Source organism: Hyposmocoma kahamanoa, unplaced genomic scaffold, assembly GCF_003589595.1.
Source record: "Hyposmocoma kahamanoa isolate Upper Pololo Valley unplaced genomic scaffold, ASM358959v1 66, whole genome shotgun sequence".
In the NCBI taxonomy this organism is placed as follows: Eukaryota; Metazoa; Arthropoda; class Insecta; order Lepidoptera; family Cosmopterigidae; genus Hyposmocoma; species Hyposmocoma kahamanoa.
The window spans coordinates 537,116-554,855 of record NW_020653854.1 but is presented as its reverse complement, the minus strand read 5'-3'; the positions used below and the strand labels follow the sequence as shown (position 1 = coordinate 554,855).

The window sequence follows — 17,740 nt, the reverse complement described above, 5'->3', positions numbered from 1 at the left end:
CTAACAATCTATTAAACAAAAGTTCACGTCGTTGTTACGTAGATGGTGTTATTGGTATATGTATTTGAGTAATGCGATGAAATAATATTCGTTATTGAACGGAGAACAAAACACGTCAACTTTGATCGACCTAATTCAAATAAATAAAATAATAAAGAAATCACTTTCCATCACGTGAGACAGAGGTCAAATTTAAAAATAATAAAAAATAAATAAATAAGGTGCAGTCCACACTGAGACCCTCTGTGCCTACTCCACCAATTTCGTATAGGTAGGTACTAAAACTAAAATAGTGTCGAGTCGACCTGAGGCGCGGACAGACTGGCACGGAGCCTAAAATTCATAAAGTACACCTATATTTTACTATTATGTATGTATTATGTATGAAGATACCGCCTATGCATGTAACGAACACGAATTTACATGCATTAACACAGCTATGGGCGTGTCCCATAAAAAAAGAGAAAGCATTTTATTGTGGATAGCATATTTTCTGTGTCTGTATAAGTCTGTGATGCGAAGGTCAGTTCACACACGCACATATAAATAAAACAAATCAAAATAGTTCGTTCTCCAACACAAAACATATTTACATTATTTATTTATTTATTTATTTATTTATTTATTTATTTATTAAGGATTGCCAACAAAGTTTACAACTTAACGTATACAAAACAATAAATACTTATTAATTAACATATAGTTGCAACTTCAATTATAGGCAACCACAGCATGCACTTACATGTATATTTAAATGTACAAAAAGAAAAATGTCTACCGATAAAATGAAATTAAAATTAATAATAATAATAATTTAAATCCAATAATAACAATAATAAATTAATTAAACCTAAGCTAAAGCTACAAAATTGTTCTTTCCTTAAATTTATATAATGTATCACAAAATATGTCAACAGTTTCATCTTCACCGGACAGTCGATTATATAAACTAGATAGGCGGGGGACTGGCGAATGCTTTCCTACATTCGTTCTACACAAACGGACATGAAATAAAGGACGCGGCTGTCGAGGCGGACGTGGGGGTACTCGCATACCAAATTTATTGAGAATAGACGGACAGTCTATCATGCCGTTCATAATTTTATGTAAGAAACATAAGCCTAAAGTATTTCTCCTACCATTCAAAGTTTGCATGCCAAAGTGCTCAAGTCGGGCACTGTAACAGTTTACGTCATGAGGCGGCCTGAAGCGGTACGCCAGGTGTCGTAGAAACCTTCTTTGGACTCTTTCAATTCTCTCAACATGGACTCGGTATGTTGGGGACCACACAACGCTACAGTACTCAAGCTTACTTCTGACATAGGCATTAAATAGTAATAAGGTAGTGGAAACCTTCCTGAACTCCTTTCCATTTCTAAAAATAAATCCTAGTGATTTGTTAGCAGCGGCCAGCATACTGTCAATGTGAATAGAAAATTTAAGCTTGGAGTCCACCACTACACCCAAGTCTCGTATCTTAGAAACTTCTTTAAGAGTTTCACCTGAGATATTGTACTGGGTACTGAGAGGTTTACGTTTTAATGTGAACTTAATATGGAAGCACTTACACGAATTCAGATACATTTTATTAATGTGACACCAATCAATGAGTCTATCAATATCAGCCTGCAACAAATCAGCATCATTGAGACTTTTAATAACACGCATTATTTTAACATCATCAGCAAACAAATAGCAGATCGAGTTCTTAAACAATCTTTCAATGTCATTAATGAATATAATGAAGAACAATGGCCCAAGGTTTGAACCTTGCGGCACTCCAGAGCATGAATTAAAAGGATTTGAACTATAACCATCAATTACAACTCTAGAACACCTGTTATTTAAATATGATTGACACCATTGAAGTAAGGAGTCCCTAATCCCGAAGTGAGCTAATTTGTTTATCAATATACGATGATTAACTTTATCGAAAGCTTTGGAAAAATCGGTATATATTGCATCTACTTGTCCTGAAGTATCGACTGCAAATGCTACATCATCAATGTACTGGGATAGATTTGTGTCCGTAGATCGCTTCTTAATAAATCCGTGCTGATTCGGTGATAGTTTATTCTTGACATGCCTAAACATATGACTATATACTATCGACTCAAAGACTTTTGCTACGGTGGACAATATAGAAATAGGCCTATAATTCGTAACCAAGTCCTTTTTTCCGTTTTTGTGAATTGGCACAATTCTAGCACGCTTCCAAGTGTCAGGAAATATTCCCGTAGTAACAGACTTGTTAAAAATGGTCAATGGGACTGCTAGTTGTTCAGCACAATTTGCAAAAAAGACTGGCGGAAAGTTATCAGGACCTGAACCTTTACTTAAATCAAGATGCTTGAGCTTATATTCCACACAGTGAGATTCAATCACTAAATTCGGAATCGCATCCATCATGCCCACCTCATCCAAATCAACATCACCACCAGTATGCAGTTCGTACACGGAAGAAAAGTGAGTTGCAAAAAGGTTCCAGATCTCACCTCCTTCATATCCTGTAGTGTTATTTAGAGACATAGATGGCGGATAATTGGAACCGTTCTTACGCTTATTTTTAATATGTGTCCAGAAAAACTTTGAATTGCTGAGTATTAACGTTTCTATTCAATTAATGTAATTTCTGTAACACTCCCGCATTAGGGCATCGCAGTCTTCGCGCAAATAATCAAATTCTATCTTGTCGAGCCGATTCCTGTATTTTTTGAATTTAACATGATACTTGTATTTAAGCTTTAGTAAGTTTATCAAAGCTGGCGAAAACCAGACTGGATATTTATTAAATTTAGATTTGCAAGATAATGGTATACATTCTTTAACAATTCTATCCAAATGCTCGTAAAATATTTTAACCATATCATTCACATCAACACACCGCTCATATAAATCATTCCAGTCAATTTTACCCAGTTGCAGATTGATAGCATCATAGTCAGCCTTGTGAAAGTTCGGTTTAGGTTCTGTATTTGAATTGCGAGGTTTATTAGGAATTGTAGTGATTTCAATGTCGATGTCCAAAGGGGGTGGTGTTTGTCAATATTTCGCAGTGGTCTAGTACATTCATAAATCTTAATGTCTGGCATGCTGCTTAAAACAAGGTCAAGAATGCGATTGCCGCTGTTTGAGACATGGTTAAGCTGAACAAGATTATTTAAAGACATGAAATCTATGAAACTGCCCCTCAAAGAACGATTTTCATAACCAGTTGGTGAACTTTGGCCCCGATCAACATCAGCTTTCCATATTATTCCTCCCAAATTAAAGTCACCCACAATAATTGTCTCACCATCACTCTCACAAGCACCGCACGACTTTACCAGGTAGTTGTCCAGAATAGATTGTGATACCGGAGGAGGCAGGTAAACAGCACAAATATTTAACACTCTTGATTTATTTAATATAATTTGAGTCCAAACATCTTCGCAATCACTCTCCCACTCATTCATTCGTCGCGATAAATACTTTTTTAAAACAGCGATTAGAACCCCTCCTCCCCTCTCTTTAGAACTGCACATAGGTGAGCTTTCCCTGTCCCGCCTATACACATCATACCTGTCATCAAATATTTCGGCGTCGAAAAAACTGTTGTTTAGCCAAGTTTCTGTGAAAATAATAATATCGTAGTTATTTCGCAATATTTCCTCACGAACCTGTACGTTATTCAATCTAAGGCCTCTAACGTTTTGATAGTAACATATTAAATTGTATTTAGTTAGTATCATATAATTTACAAATAATACAGCGTCCATGAGTGCGAACTGCAACAATCGGATTAGAGCGTTTATACATTCTTTGAATACAATATTTAATTTAATTTAATTTAAACTTACAAATTTACAAAATTAATAATATAGATTAATTCATTAGTTAAGCAGATGTAGCAAAACAAACGAAAAAGAGATATATCTAGACCAGACAAAAAACACATTCATTCAATGCAGTGGTTATTCATATTAGTTTAATTTTGACAAACACTCAATGGACTTAATCAGCACGTACTGCGCAGATTCATTCTTACGCAAATACACGTTGCCACCCTTAACCCATACAAACTTGAAATTAAGTTCTTGAAATTAAGTTATAACATTTAAAATAATTGCTTAAAGCTTAAGTGTCGAAGAAAAGGCAAAAAAGTCCTTGTCACATGTTAAAAAATCGCCCCTGGAGACGCCGCCGTATTCAGATACGTTTTCAATAAATATTTAATTGCTGGGCAATCTGCTCACCGAAATCAAACACTGCTCCAAGCTTCAAATCCCAAAAGTAGGTTATACACAGAATGATAAGTCAATTTATAAGTTAGTATGTCATTAACACAGTTTTTTTTTACCTAAACTACCTATTTGAATTATCGGTAACTGTAAACAATTTTGTAGGAAATAGTTTTGTCTGTTTATACTTTAAAAAGTACCAATAATTTACTATTATTACCCAAATGTCACTGTCTACGTTTAACAGCCGAACTCTGACAGCGATTCTACTTTATGATACTTGTTTCTATTAATCCGTTGGTATACTGACGCGGCGGCTAAGAGTGAGTACATGCGTAAAGATGGCACTGCTGAAAATTAGGGACATATTCAGTTCACGGAATGTCGAGATCCAAAGAAAACCTAGTGAGCTTATCTTATGGCTTGGGGATATCCTTCCGCTTGCCAGAGTCGGCCATTCTTCGCGTACGTGCGACGTGGGATAAGGCGAGACCGCGTACTTAAAATTTCTTACAATTTGCAAACACATATTCTAGATTTCTAATCGTAAGAAATAGTATTTTGACTAGCCATCTTAATTTTTCTAAACATAATGTCGATGATGTTATTTAAGAAACTAGCTTTACGAAGGTAGTCACAATTAAAAAAGAGTTATGATTGCAGGCCAAGTGAGAATTATATTTGTTACACGAGTACGGCAATCCACATTCCGCCGCGGTACACTTAGAGTATAGTGATTTTCTCAAACAATGCGAGGATATAGGGACGAAAGAATGAAGGAGAATGTATAATAGAAAAAGTAAAAAATAATGAATTAATATTTCTTGACAAGTTTTACTTCTTGTTTTAAATTAGGCGGAGTACAGTCCGTTATTGCATTTTCGCTCTCTCACTAGAACTCATTTTCGCGAAGTATAAGCAGCACAAAAATGAGCACTGATGAGCAGTTGGCTGTATGACAGTTCATTCTTTAGTCTGCTTACATAGCTCTTTGTTAGTCTAAGAGTTACAGTCTTTGTTTTTGTTAGTCTTACAGTCGATGCAGTTACTAATCGTCTACCTTTACACACGCGCGGGGATTTTAAGCGCGATGCAAATGTGCGACTGCATCGATACAAACGCGCGATAGCATCGTTGCGTAGCGATGCAATCGCGCGTTTCACGAACGCGTAACTACTCTAATTTGTTAGTAGATAAATATTTAAAAGTTTTTAACAGGAATTTTCATTCTTATTTTGCCGGCCGGCCTAGACTGGCAAACAGTTGCACGCTCCTTCACAAACTTCATGGGTTTTTTTTAAAGTACCTAATGCAGACATTTCCGAGCATGTTTGAGAAAAAAAAATCTTGCCTATAATAGTAGTTTATGTGACTGTTACATAAAATACAAGTGAGGGTTTATGAAACAAGCCAACAGGCGAGTCTCATAAAAACATCTCACGAGTGTCTTAATGCCTAACTATGTACTGTTACATACACTGCTTTATCTACACACATATTACAAGCTCTCTGTGATGTGTTCATGAACCGCATGTTACGACTGGCGAAATGGCGGCAAATAAAAACTTTTCTCGTGCATGTCACACAACCGTAGTTTTATTTTTAATTCATTGACAAACTAGAATCGGCCCCAATTATCATATCGTTCGATATCAAACAACGTGTGAAATTGTCAAAATTGTTTACTATTAAGTTGGTCGTAATTTGCGGTTTTTGAACACATTTTTTAGAGTTTATGATATGTGTGTAGATAAACAATAAAATGTGTCCTTAATGAGTGGATCCTGTAAAAATATTTATACACATACTGAAACTATTAATTTATCATTAACATAATGAAAAGTGTTCTCGATTAATATTAATTGAAATATACTAGTAAGTAAAGAATATTTAGTATATTTTCCTTATCAATGCCGATAATTGGAAGGTTGACGTAGTTCTTGCAGTACTCTCATAAAAACTGCTTCGAGGAACGACCCTTTCTTGATCGACCCCATGGGTTTATGTGTCCTGTGTTTTGTGGTTAGGGAAGGAAACAATATAACAAAGATTTATTATTTGAGATATATAGCTTTACACGCATATTGGTCGTTCAAATAAACTTTTTTAATTATTTTTTATGTCGATTGCATTGTAATCACGCATTATATTCATTTAGAAATGTCTATCTCGTAGAAAGAAGAACCCTTAAGGTATGAATCAACAAATCAGCTCTATACCGCTCTTGACTGTATCTATTACCAAGACTTCAAATAATAGTTGTATATTGTATTTACTTCTTATTATAAACCGACTTTAAAAAGGGCGTGGTTCTTAATGCGACTGTTTTTTTATGTATGTTACGTGATATCTTCGGCATTTATAAACCGATATTGATGATTTTTTTTTGTTGGAAAGAGCTTTCCTCAGTATTGGTCCTCAAAAGGGTGGCAAACTAGGGGATGAATACGGTTTCACACACTATCCGGTAACCAATTTCAATAAAACTTATTCACTTAGTAGATGTAATTCCACGAAATTTTGAGGTCGGTTTCTTTAGTACTTTGTACTGAGATTATCATCTTTCGTTTTACTCCCATTGCTATAGAGTAAAAACATACGAAATAAATGTCGTCTGAAAAGAAGTTGTATTAATTTTCATGTTTTTTCATGCGATCTTAAAGAACCATTTGCCGTTTTACTTTTAGAACACCTTAACATTAAGTTACTTATAAATTACATAAATATATTGAATGACTTTTTGAACGACGCCTAAGTATACGAATTTCGGTTCTTCCAATGAAATGAAATATAGAAAACAAAAAAAAAATAAGTCCAGATCTAAGCGTTCCTACTAATGTGCAAATTGTTCTTAACGAGTGACATAATCAATCAGCGAAACAAAAGGACTTGCACATACTATCCATCGCGCCAATAGAAGTCGGAACCATACCTTCTTCCAGCTACTATCTAGGTACAATAACTTCTATCAAATAACAAATATCTATAGTTAGCTATCAAAAGAGTTAGTTAGTTATATTTATACTGTTCATATAGCTTTTCGCTTAAATAAAACCTTTTTATAGCTGCAACAGAAGAATCGGCTTTACGTTGTCCGGTTCACGATTGACCAAGTAATAAACCAAGAAAGATTCATTATTGCCACAAGTTCGTGGGTCAACATTTATTACGCCGTCGGCATATTAATGATCGCAGTGGCTTTAGATCAATCATTATGATATTCTTTCATGTCGGACCCTGCCGGGGCGTGGCGGGAGTTTTTCAGGCTTTGATCCTTATTGACGTCAGAGAAGTTGATAGACCACGAGGTGAGATAAAAGAAACAACGGAAATAAAGCTGAGATTATACGTTACATACGTAATAGTTTCCATCCTATACGGTATTCTTTGTGATTTAAATAAAGGTCTGAGTGGCACTGCAACTGCATCTATTATGGACAGGCGTGTCGCTTACCGCCAGGCGCACGACTTCTTCGTTGGGTCACTTGGTATCATAAAAAAGCTGGATCGGGGTGAGCCGGCCAAGCAATAAAAGCTAACATCGCCGCGCAACTAACTGTGGTGTCCTCCCATAGTACATGTTTTATAAACCTGAACTGGCTCTCGACAAGTATCAAGATAATGCTAAAGCATCCTAATTGAATATATCAGTGCAAAAGTGATGTAACCCACAATAATAATTGATTTAAAAAAGTATTTGGTTTCTACAATATTATATATTACTTTAAATGATACTAAATTATGATTATTTTATATTTTTATGCTATTTTCAATTTCTATAAATAATTATATACTATTACTATATTGGTCGAATCGAATCAGTGAGAATATCCGCAAGAATTCATAAGAATTTGCAAAACTTAAGTGGCAATGGGCAGGGCACATTGCTCGCAGAACAGATGGCCAATGGGGCCGAAGAGTTCTCGAGTGGCAATCACGTACCGGTAGACGCGGCGTGGGCAGACCACCCACAAGGTGGACTGATGATCTGGTGACGGCTGCGGGAATCCGCTGGATGTACTAAGCGGCCCGGGACTGGTCGTTGTGACATTCTTCGGGAGAGGCCAATGTTCAGTAGTGGACATCTTTTGACTGAAATAATGATGATTACTTTTATATGTAATAAAATAAATTTGGCTAAATTTAAATCCCTCATTAATTTCTATATGCATTCGATGCGGTTACACCACGTTTGCGCTGAATGCCTCAATATTGTAAGTTATAGTTTCGGGCCCTTTACAGGTCCCATGGTCACGGTTTGTTTAAAAAAACAAATATACGCGATTTAAATCCGGAAAAATAGTTTTATTTCCTAGGTGTAACAATCGCGAAAACCTAAGAACTCGATACGTAAAGTACGTTATACCGCCCTATGGAATTATGGATTTATAGTATTATATTTTATACTATATTTTTATGTGTAACTAGTAATTGCTTTACTACAGAGCAGTAATGAGTTTGTATTTGTAAGTAAAAATATTCATACCTAATGAAATGGAGATATCATCCAGTCTATGTGTCTTACTTGAAGTTTAGGTTAGTACTATGCCCATTCCGATTTCTGTTAATTAATTCTTTCCACAAGAGTCACAAGCGATGGATTATCTTTCCTCGGTTCCACCAGATCTAAAGGTTTAAATTGACGGCGATGGCTTTCAACATTTTGTCCTGAAAAACAGTTGCAGCTAATCCCTTCACCTAATACGGCCCAACACAAACAAGAGCACCGTAAAACGCACCCTTTGCCTACTCTACTCTACCTGACCATCTTTAAATATTACGCCGCTCTCTTGGCGATAAAATTATCCGAATATTTATTTGGTACAAAGACCAGAAAACGCATGTGAAAATACCATTTGCAACTTGACAGTGTGTACTTGCAAAACATAGACAGGTAGGTACACATATTTGTTTCGGTAATTGGCACGCCTCTATAATACGATTACCGTTTTAGTACACTAAATAAGTACAGGTACAGATTTTATTACAGAGCTGGTATTTTGATATTAGTTAATTACTACATTAGGTACGTCGACAAGATCAAACTCTCGCAAAATACACAACAGACAGTCTAACAATCACCACTAATGAGTTAGAAGTCTTAATTAAATTGAAATGTATAGATGATATAAGGCGACCAATCAATCAATCCGGATGAATTAGTTTCTGAAGTTTGAGTTTTAGTTTCGAATAAGTTAACTCGGGTTAAGGAGGATGAACATTGTCCGCAATACTTTAGAACAATTTAAAATCAATATAATCTTTGTCAATAACAGTTCTACTTAATTGTAGACTTCGTTTATAAGATCGTACGTGACAGACATTATTATTAGACAGACACGCCTTTGGGTTCCCATGTAGGGGTAAGGCAGAGCTTTAAGTGACACAGTGCAACTATAACCACATCTGGCAAATCTTTGGGTTAAGATTGTATACAACCTTGTGTGACGTAGTGCATCATAGTGACAGGTTGCCAGCCTGTCGCCTACATATAGGACAAACCTATTAAACCCAATCCCTCAGTCGACTTTTACGACTTGCGCGGGACGATAAGCAGCTGATAGCTTCTATGTTTCTCTTTTGGTTCCAGATCAGCGGGAACTGCATGGACATTAAAAATATTAAGCATTATTGAGGTTTAATGTGAAATAACTCTAGTAGTTTTATTAATACAGTTAGTTATTAATACAAAGGTCGAACACAGAAAAATTTCTTCTTTGACGCGATGGGATTTGAATACAGGACCATGCTGCACCGTAGCGTTACTCTTACCAACTGAGCCACAGGTCAAGCTACCGGGCTGTCGAAATGCTCCTATGTGGTTTTGTTCTGGATCTTTGTGTTGGTTTTCGGTATTCGTCACCGCTAGTGACATCTATTGAGAGATTTTTGAAAACGAACTAAGGGAAGAGCAATGCTACGGTACAGCCTGGTCGTGGGTTCAAACTCCACCGGCTCGAAGAAATTTTCCTATGCATTCCATCTTTGCATTAATAATCGTTAAAAATATTGTTATGGTATTATACCTACTATGCTCGTCGTAACTTTAAACTAACGGCAGATCAACTCTGTGTTGCAGTGGATAGCTTATATCTATGGTTCTTCTGCTTATAGGAAAAAGATAAATTGTCGTTATGTATCGAATTCTTAGTTTTTCGCGATTGTTACACGTTTCGGACCCTTTACAGATACCATAGTCACCGCTGAATGACTATGGCACCTGTAAAGGGCCCGAAACGTTGGTTTGTTTGAAACAAAAAACAAGTACACGCGATTCTCCGAAAAGATTTCATTTCCAATGTCCTTTAGTTTTTTTTTCTAATAAATAATGTACAACAGCAAAACCTTTGCTAAGTAATGAAAAGGAACCAAAAACAAGTATAAATTTAGAATTAAAGATAGAAATAGGTTAGATAAGTAGGGTACCTACATGCTACGATTTCCTTCTTATCCTAATATTATGTATTGCCTCGAGTATTATTACTGTAAACATTTTGTTTCCACAAAATCACGCATTTTTTCATTTTCCGTAGTAATTAAACAACTTGTACCGAATGTCGCGCCGGCTCCGAAGGTAAGCTTTGAAGGACCAAAGTCGCAAAAATCTTTAAGTTACACTCAAAATTCTGGAAAAAAGTAATGAGCGGCAAAAACATCAGAGATTTAATGATTTTCAAGAATACTTACTTGTAAATTAAGAACTGGTGATACGTGACTAAAATGCTTGCGTTGAGTAGGTAGGTAGCTGTAAACTTTTACTTCGTTTCCAGTAGGTAGTTAAGTTTGCTTATGAAACCACAACATCGTCTAATGCCACTTGTCAGTTTCCATAACTCTCGACACTTCTGTACTTTGGACCGTCTTATAGTAGGTGGTATAGAGTTGAATGTAATCAATACTAAGAATGCCGTTGTTTGTTACCATCCTTTTTATTATAAAAGTTTGTTAGATTTTTTTCTCAAAGTTGCTCCTATTTTTTTCTCAAAGTTGCTCCTTAATATGTTTGTTATCCAGATGTCGATCGCTGCGGACCCCGGGGAATATCCTGGTAGCGAATTTAGCGCTCAGCGATTTCCTCATGCTGGCCAAAGCTCCTGTCTTCATCTTCAACTCTTTCAATCTCGGGCCTGCCTTGGGAAAAACGGGTGAGATATGAAAACTAAAACTTTCGAAAAAGATTTACGAAACACTAAGTTAATTAGTCGTTTGAAATGTTTATATTCTATGCCCTGCGGTAGGTACTTTAAAACATTTTATCATTTCAGGCGTTTTTTTTATTTTTGTTAGTGATTTTTAAATAAATTATCTATCATTGTAAATAATAATCTAGTAGCTTCGGTTTTGAATTTTGGTGTAGAAATTCATTACTTTGCCTATCGTTTAAAACGCTCTTCCGACGCAAGTTTTAGTTGAAATAGGTACTCAAATAAGAGAACTTTGTAAGATCAACGTAAATCAATTTTACAAAGTTACAAATGAATCTCTTTTTTAACCGACTTCAAAAAAGGAGGAGGTTCTCAATTCGACTGTATGTTCTTTTTTTTTCTTTTTTTTTCTTTTTTTTTTTGTATGTATGTTACGCGATAACTCCGGTATTTGTGAACCGATTTTCATGATTCTTTTTTTGTTGGAAAGAGGGTACCTCCATAGTGGTCCCATTTCATTTTGAAGAAAATCATCCACCTCAGAGGGTGGCTGTTCACGCATGAAGATTCATTTTTATAAATAGCGCCAACTTTAATTTAGGAGCAATTACTTTTAGCAATTATTTAGTTGATTTTGCTATTTCTCTAATTCAAGGCGTTTTTCTCTCGATATACTTTGAGTAGTGTCGTAGTGAGAACCTATTTTTATTATCTCCAATATCAAGTCCTGTATAGTGGCGAACTAGGGGATATTTCAATGAAACTTAGCAAATAGACGTAATTCCACGTACTTATGAGGTCGGTTTTTTTAGTACTCTGTACTGAGATTATGTTCTTCAAATATGTTTCATGACAGATTATTTGACGATGGATGACTGAAATGTTGACATTAATTGTTGTGTAACAATTGTTTCAGGTTGCTTAATTTATGGTTTCGTCGGTGGACTGACTGGCACTACGTCGATTGCCACGCTGTCCGCCATCGCTATGGACCGTTACTGGGCAGTGGTGCGGCCGCTGGAAGCAGTGCGGGCGCTGACCGCCATTCGAGCGCGGTTGCTGGCTGTCGGCGCCTGGATCTACGCATGTATCTTCTCCATCATACCAGCACTTGACATCGGTTACGGTCGCTACGTCCCCGAGGGATACCTTACCAGCTGCAGTTTCGATTATCTGACAGAAGATGCACCACCCAAATATTTCATTTTCGTGTTTTTTTGTGCAGCCTGGCTGGCGCCCTTCTGCACTATATCATTTTGTTACTTAAGTATATTTCGTGTAGTAGCTTTCGACAGAAATATTGCCACCAAAAATCAGGAGCACCGACTCTCTTCACGTCATGTTAAAGAACAGGCCAAGCGAAAGGCTGAAATAAAACTAGCAGTTCTTGTTATAGCTGTTATAGCTATGTTCTTTATATCATGGACACCGTACGCCGTGGTCGCTCTGTTGGGTATATTTGGCAGGAAGGATCTGATTACGCCCTTATCTTCCATGATACCCGCATTGTTCTGCAAAACGACCGCATGCATAAACCCATTCATTTACATAATTACTCATCCAAAATTTCGAAAGGAATTTAAAAAAATGCTATACATGGACAAGTCCAAACGTATGAATACTATGAAGACGCTTGGCTATGTAACGGAGGCTACGACTAAGGGGCACAGGCCTAGCAAAGACTTGAGCGATACAGACGTAGAGGTGGTCGAGATGAAAGATATACCATACCAACACGGAGACACAAATGACAAAAGCGCAGCACTTAAAACTGTGTCGTCGCGGGTGCTGGAGCGCGAGAGCTCGCAGAGCATGAAGAGCTTCGAAGAGAATGTTGTCAGCCCGCCATCGTGGTACGCGAAACCGCAGTTCGCTAAAAAGAAAAGCTTCCATAGAAGCTCGTCCAGAAGTGTCGCATCGCACATTGAAATAATTTAGTTTAGTAAGCAATAATTAAATACCTAGTATAATAATTATTAATTCAATAAGAGTGATAATTGTTTAAAACACATGAATCTAGTCAATAAGGTTTCATGTTAAGCGCAACTGCACTGCAAAAATTATATCAATATGATATAATTTTTATGTAGGCATCACTTTTAGGAATTCACTAGTGATTTCATTGTTATTTAATGCTCGATTATTATTACCCACTTACATTTTCATTTTGTTTGCATTAGATAGATACGAGTACATTGATTGTTTCACCAAATACATTATACACTAAATTTTACTATACTTAGGTTACCACTGACTATAACTGATTATAAATACCGTACATATACAAATTTTCCTGTAGCGACCTACACAGATTAATTACATTCCGGTATACTTTGTACCTACATTTTATGGCTGCAATTTCTAAACAAAACATTTCGAATTCAACCCCACATTAAAATTATACTATTTTATTTATTTATTATTGTGGTGGTATACCTACAGTCAGAAACACAGTAAGTTTTCCACTTTGAACCCTTCTTATATAGTAAACGGTATAGAGTTGAATTTACCACACGCTCGGATTAGGCAGGGTTTTATATGCCAAAGACAGTAGAAAATGTATTTTAGACCAATCAAACTAGGCGAGTTATTGGTCAAGGTTTCCAACCTACCGTTATCTTAACCAAACAATCAAACGGTATACTTACTGTAAAATTATATTAAAACATTATTGCTCGGCGCTACAAAGACATTCCGTTGGAATTTAAATGTAGGTAATCAAAAGACCTAAATACGAATGCAGCCATTAATTAGTATGTATGTAGTTACCTAGACATAAATGTATTTATTTTTGTACTATGAGTTACCGCTGGTATGTATCTACCTCGCTGACTCGTTTCACTTTGTGCAAATATAAAAAAATATATATGGTTGTTAAAAGTAAACAACAGCATTTTATTTTCAAAACAAATCTTTTAGCCATTATTCATTAAATAAAAACTCATCATCAAAGAACCATCGTTTTATTATAAATATATTTTCGGTGCCTGTATTCTAAGAGGCTAGGTAAACTCGAAAAGCGAAAATAAACTTGGAGAAAAAATATTGATATAACAAAATATCGCTATTTTTTCATGAAGTTTTCGATTATATCGGTGGATGTTTTTTTTTAAATATCGAAGACGTTATTATTTTTGAATTCAGCACTTTGACTTACAAATAAACAGCAGCTTGATTTTGATTGCCTGTCCCGATCGGAAACGATTCACAACTGGCCAATCGGAAACTTTTGACATTTCAAATCGGAACAATAGTTGATTTAACTTACAAATTAGAAAGACTTAATAACAATCAGGTTATCTTCTTGCTCGGAAACTGATCTGATTTCGAGACTCTAAATTCGAAAATCAGCATGCAGTATCCACTGTCATTCCAGACATGAAAAACTACCATGTTTTAGCTCTGCTACACAAAGTTCCAAGATCTAATTAGGTACTCAAGAGCGATAAACTTTTTGGAAATACTATAGGCTAAAACTACTAATTTTAGTTAAAATATCGACTTTTTCGTAGAACAAAGGCCTATGTGTAAGACTACTTGTTCTCAGGACATAGTACATTACATTTTGTTCGTTCTTCTTCGCTGTGGATATCAGATCGACCGTTGTTCGATTTTATTTTTCCGAAACGAAATAAGATTTATAAATTCTCAAAGTACCTTTCCATAGGCCTTAGTTTGAATAACGAAATTATTCTCGTAACATACAGGGTTGTACTTATACACTTTTCGCTATATAATCACATCGGACTCTGTTCTGCGGTTAAGTCGATATATTTATTAATCTTGATAAATATAAGTATTGTTTCAATCGATCACTTATTTATCGGTACATTTTTTAAAAACGCATTGTGACCGCAAAGAAGACAACGAAGCTACAAAATCAAAGTTGCATTGATTTGGTTGCAGCCAACCTTAGCAGCCAACTAATAAATTTTAATACATTGCGGTCTGACTCTAACTGATCGTCTGACGTAATCCATGAGACTACGTTTCCAAAAGAATATATCGTTATGACGTAAAGCCATAACCTTTACCCCTTTTATGTTGGCAACCCTTCATTTCAGTCACTATGACAGTGACATTTCCAATATGATACATAACCTCTCCTCTCGAACATTTAGGAGTTTATTAAAAGAGAAAACACAATTCTATAAGCTATATCGTCATATAAGTGCTTACAAAGTGTTATTCTTTGGATCAGACGGCATCGCTCTCAGTAGTTTGAAGAAAATTAACGAATTCAGGTAGTTTTGCTAATGTGAAAATATGTTGTTGAATAATCGTGAATTAGACCTGATATTTACTGTAAATAATGTTCCTTTTTCTGTAGGAAGACTAAGAAGTTAATAGAGCGGTTAGATTTGGTCACAGCAAATAATGCAAAGCACAAAACAACAATTGAGAAGTATGCGGAATCACAGAACATTAGGACCATACAATGGCCTCTACAGAACTTGATGGATGCAGAATATGATATTGGTTTCATAGTAGCATTTGGACACCTTATAAAAGATGATGTTTTAAACAAATTTCCATTGTAAGCTGTTTTTCCATCCTTATATCATTGTTATCCTTTTCAAACTGTAATTGAAATAAAAGTCAAACATGACGTCGATTTTGCTGTTTGTACTCAATAACACTCTGAAGTATACAGAAAATGTTCTGTATTGCACATAATCTCAATTTTTCAGGGGTATGGTGAACGTCCACCCAAGCCTATTGCCACGATGGCGTGGAGCAGCTCCCATAATTCACACTCTATTGCATGGAGACCAAGTCACTGGAGTCACTCTCATGAAGATCAAAGCTAATGTTTTTGATGTTGGTATGTCACAAATACCTCTAGAAGTTAACTTGTCTTTCTAGCCTGGTTGACGGTGAATCTTACTGAGCAGCAGCATATTTGTTTTTTACCCATGTTGTGATACAATCTTCAAATTCCTGACAAAAATGTAAAAATACAGAAGACTGTTGTTCTACCAACATATTCTCAAGCTGGAATAAAGTGCACCTAAAAGGATGTCTTTAATTTTATTTAGCAATTCACGCACTATATTGTCATTGTATTTGTGTAATAATAAAGTGAGATAATTTCGTTTTTTAGGTGAAATAATAAGTCAACAAAAAGTGTCAGTCCCTACAGACATCAAGTTACCTGAACTGACTGTACACTTATCAGAAATAGGTGCTAATATGCTAGTGGACTGTATAAGGAATTTGCCTAGGAGTCTAGAAAATGCACAACCACAAGGCGATGAGGGAGTTACATATGGTAATGCTAAGAACTCACGGAGCGATTTTCACCCGTGCCTGCTGTGGTTGCACGTTGTTCTGCAAACACGACGGCTAGGTGACCGCAAAAACCTGTGGTGTTGTGAATATTGAAATGAAATGGCTGTCCCACAGAGGTGGCGGGCGCGGGTGGAAACCACTCCATCAGTTGTTAGCCTTAGAGTTTTTTAAGTTTACAACATAATAGGGTTGAAAAATAGACATATTGCATGCAGATGTCCTGAGTTCGATTGTATCAGTTAAACCAATTTAGAAAACAAACTTTTGAATCAGTGGTCTGGGTGTCTGATTCCAGAGTTTTGGGATCAGGTGTAATTTTCTAATACTAAATAATATAATCATATAGTAATATGAGAAGTAAGAAAATAATTGTAAGCTTTCCTTAATTCAACATTACATTAGTTTTTTAAATTTCAGCAAAGAAAATTACCAAACACATCAGTGAAGTAAGATGGTCAGAAATGAACGCCATTCAAGTGTACAACCTTTACAGAGCAATTTATGGCTTATACCCACTTAGGACCAAATTCAGAGATAAACAAATGAAGCTTTTCGATGCATTTCTAGAAAACGAAGAAGTAGCGCGTGACTTGTCACCAGGAACCTTAGAATATAATGAAAACACAAAAGCCATAAGAATAGTTTGTAAAGATAGAAGATATATTTATTTCAAAGCTGTTAGAGTAGTAGGTAAAAGAAAAATTTCAGCTTTAGACTTCTACAATGGTTACATTAAGAATGTTCCTGTAGAAAAAAGACAATGTATGGTTTGCTAGATGCCAATAAAGTCAGCTAAATTATCTAACATTGTTTAATTTACGAATATAGACCATTCTATACTCGTATATTATATTATTATATTTCGTAATGTAAGCGTAAATAAATATGAACACTAAGTGTAATAAACAATATTTATTTAGATAGAATATATAGATACACGTATATTATACATAAAGATTTTCATACAAACTAATTGAACATCGAAGCTACTCTCTACTATTAAGACTGCATAATAAATTAGATAGCATACTACCCAGATAGATCTATTCAGGAAAGAGTCAATATTCTATATATTTTATATAT

The 17,740-nt window shown here is 35.6% G+C and overlaps 2 protein-coding genes across 2 annotated transcripts in view; both read left to right on the top strand.

Annotated features, from left to right (window-relative positions):
- The window catches only part of LOC113231823 (opsin, ultraviolet-sensitive-like), a 45,019-nt gene extending 31,504 nt beyond the window's left edge, over window positions 1–13,515 (top strand). Inside the window, exons 2-3 of the mRNA XM_026466357.1 lie at window positions 11,235–11,365; window positions 12,282–13,515. Of these exons, the coding sequence (XP_026322142.1) occupies window positions 11,235–11,365; window positions 12,282–13,303 (1,153 nt within the window). The 3' untranslated portion in view covers window positions 13,304–13,515. The remainder of the gene's footprint in view (window positions 1–11,234; window positions 11,366–12,281) is intronic.
- Window positions 13,516–15,454: 1,939 nt separating this feature from the next.
- Window positions 15,455–17,446, top strand: LOC113231822 (methionyl-tRNA formyltransferase, mitochondrial). The gene is made up of 5 exons (XM_026466356.1): window positions 15,455–15,609; window positions 15,696–15,902; window positions 16,057–16,190; window positions 16,470–16,637; window positions 17,075–17,446. Exons 1-5 carry the CDS (start codon window positions 15,455–15,457, stop codon window positions 17,431–17,433), a joined length of 1,023 nt encoding a protein of 340 aa, XP_026322141.1. The 3' UTR covers window positions 17,434–17,446.
- The last annotated feature ends 294 nt before the right edge of the window (window positions 17,447–17,740 follow it).

What these genes read in the sequence shown, in the direction of transcription:
- LOC113231822 (XM_026466356.1), top strand. Translation starts at nt 15,455, where the DNA reads ATGATACATAACCTCTCCTCTCGAACATTTAGGAGTTTATTAAAAGAG. An exon ending in AAGAAAATTAACGAATTCAG is followed by an intron (nt 15,610 to 15,695) that starts GTAGTTTTGCTA and finishes CTTTTTCTGTAG; the next exon opens with GAAGACTAAGAAGTTAATAG. An exon ending in CGATGAGGGAGTTACATATG is followed by an intron (nt 16,638 to 17,074) that starts GTAATGCTAAGA and finishes TTTAAATTTCAG; the next exon opens with CAAAGAAAATTACCAAACAC.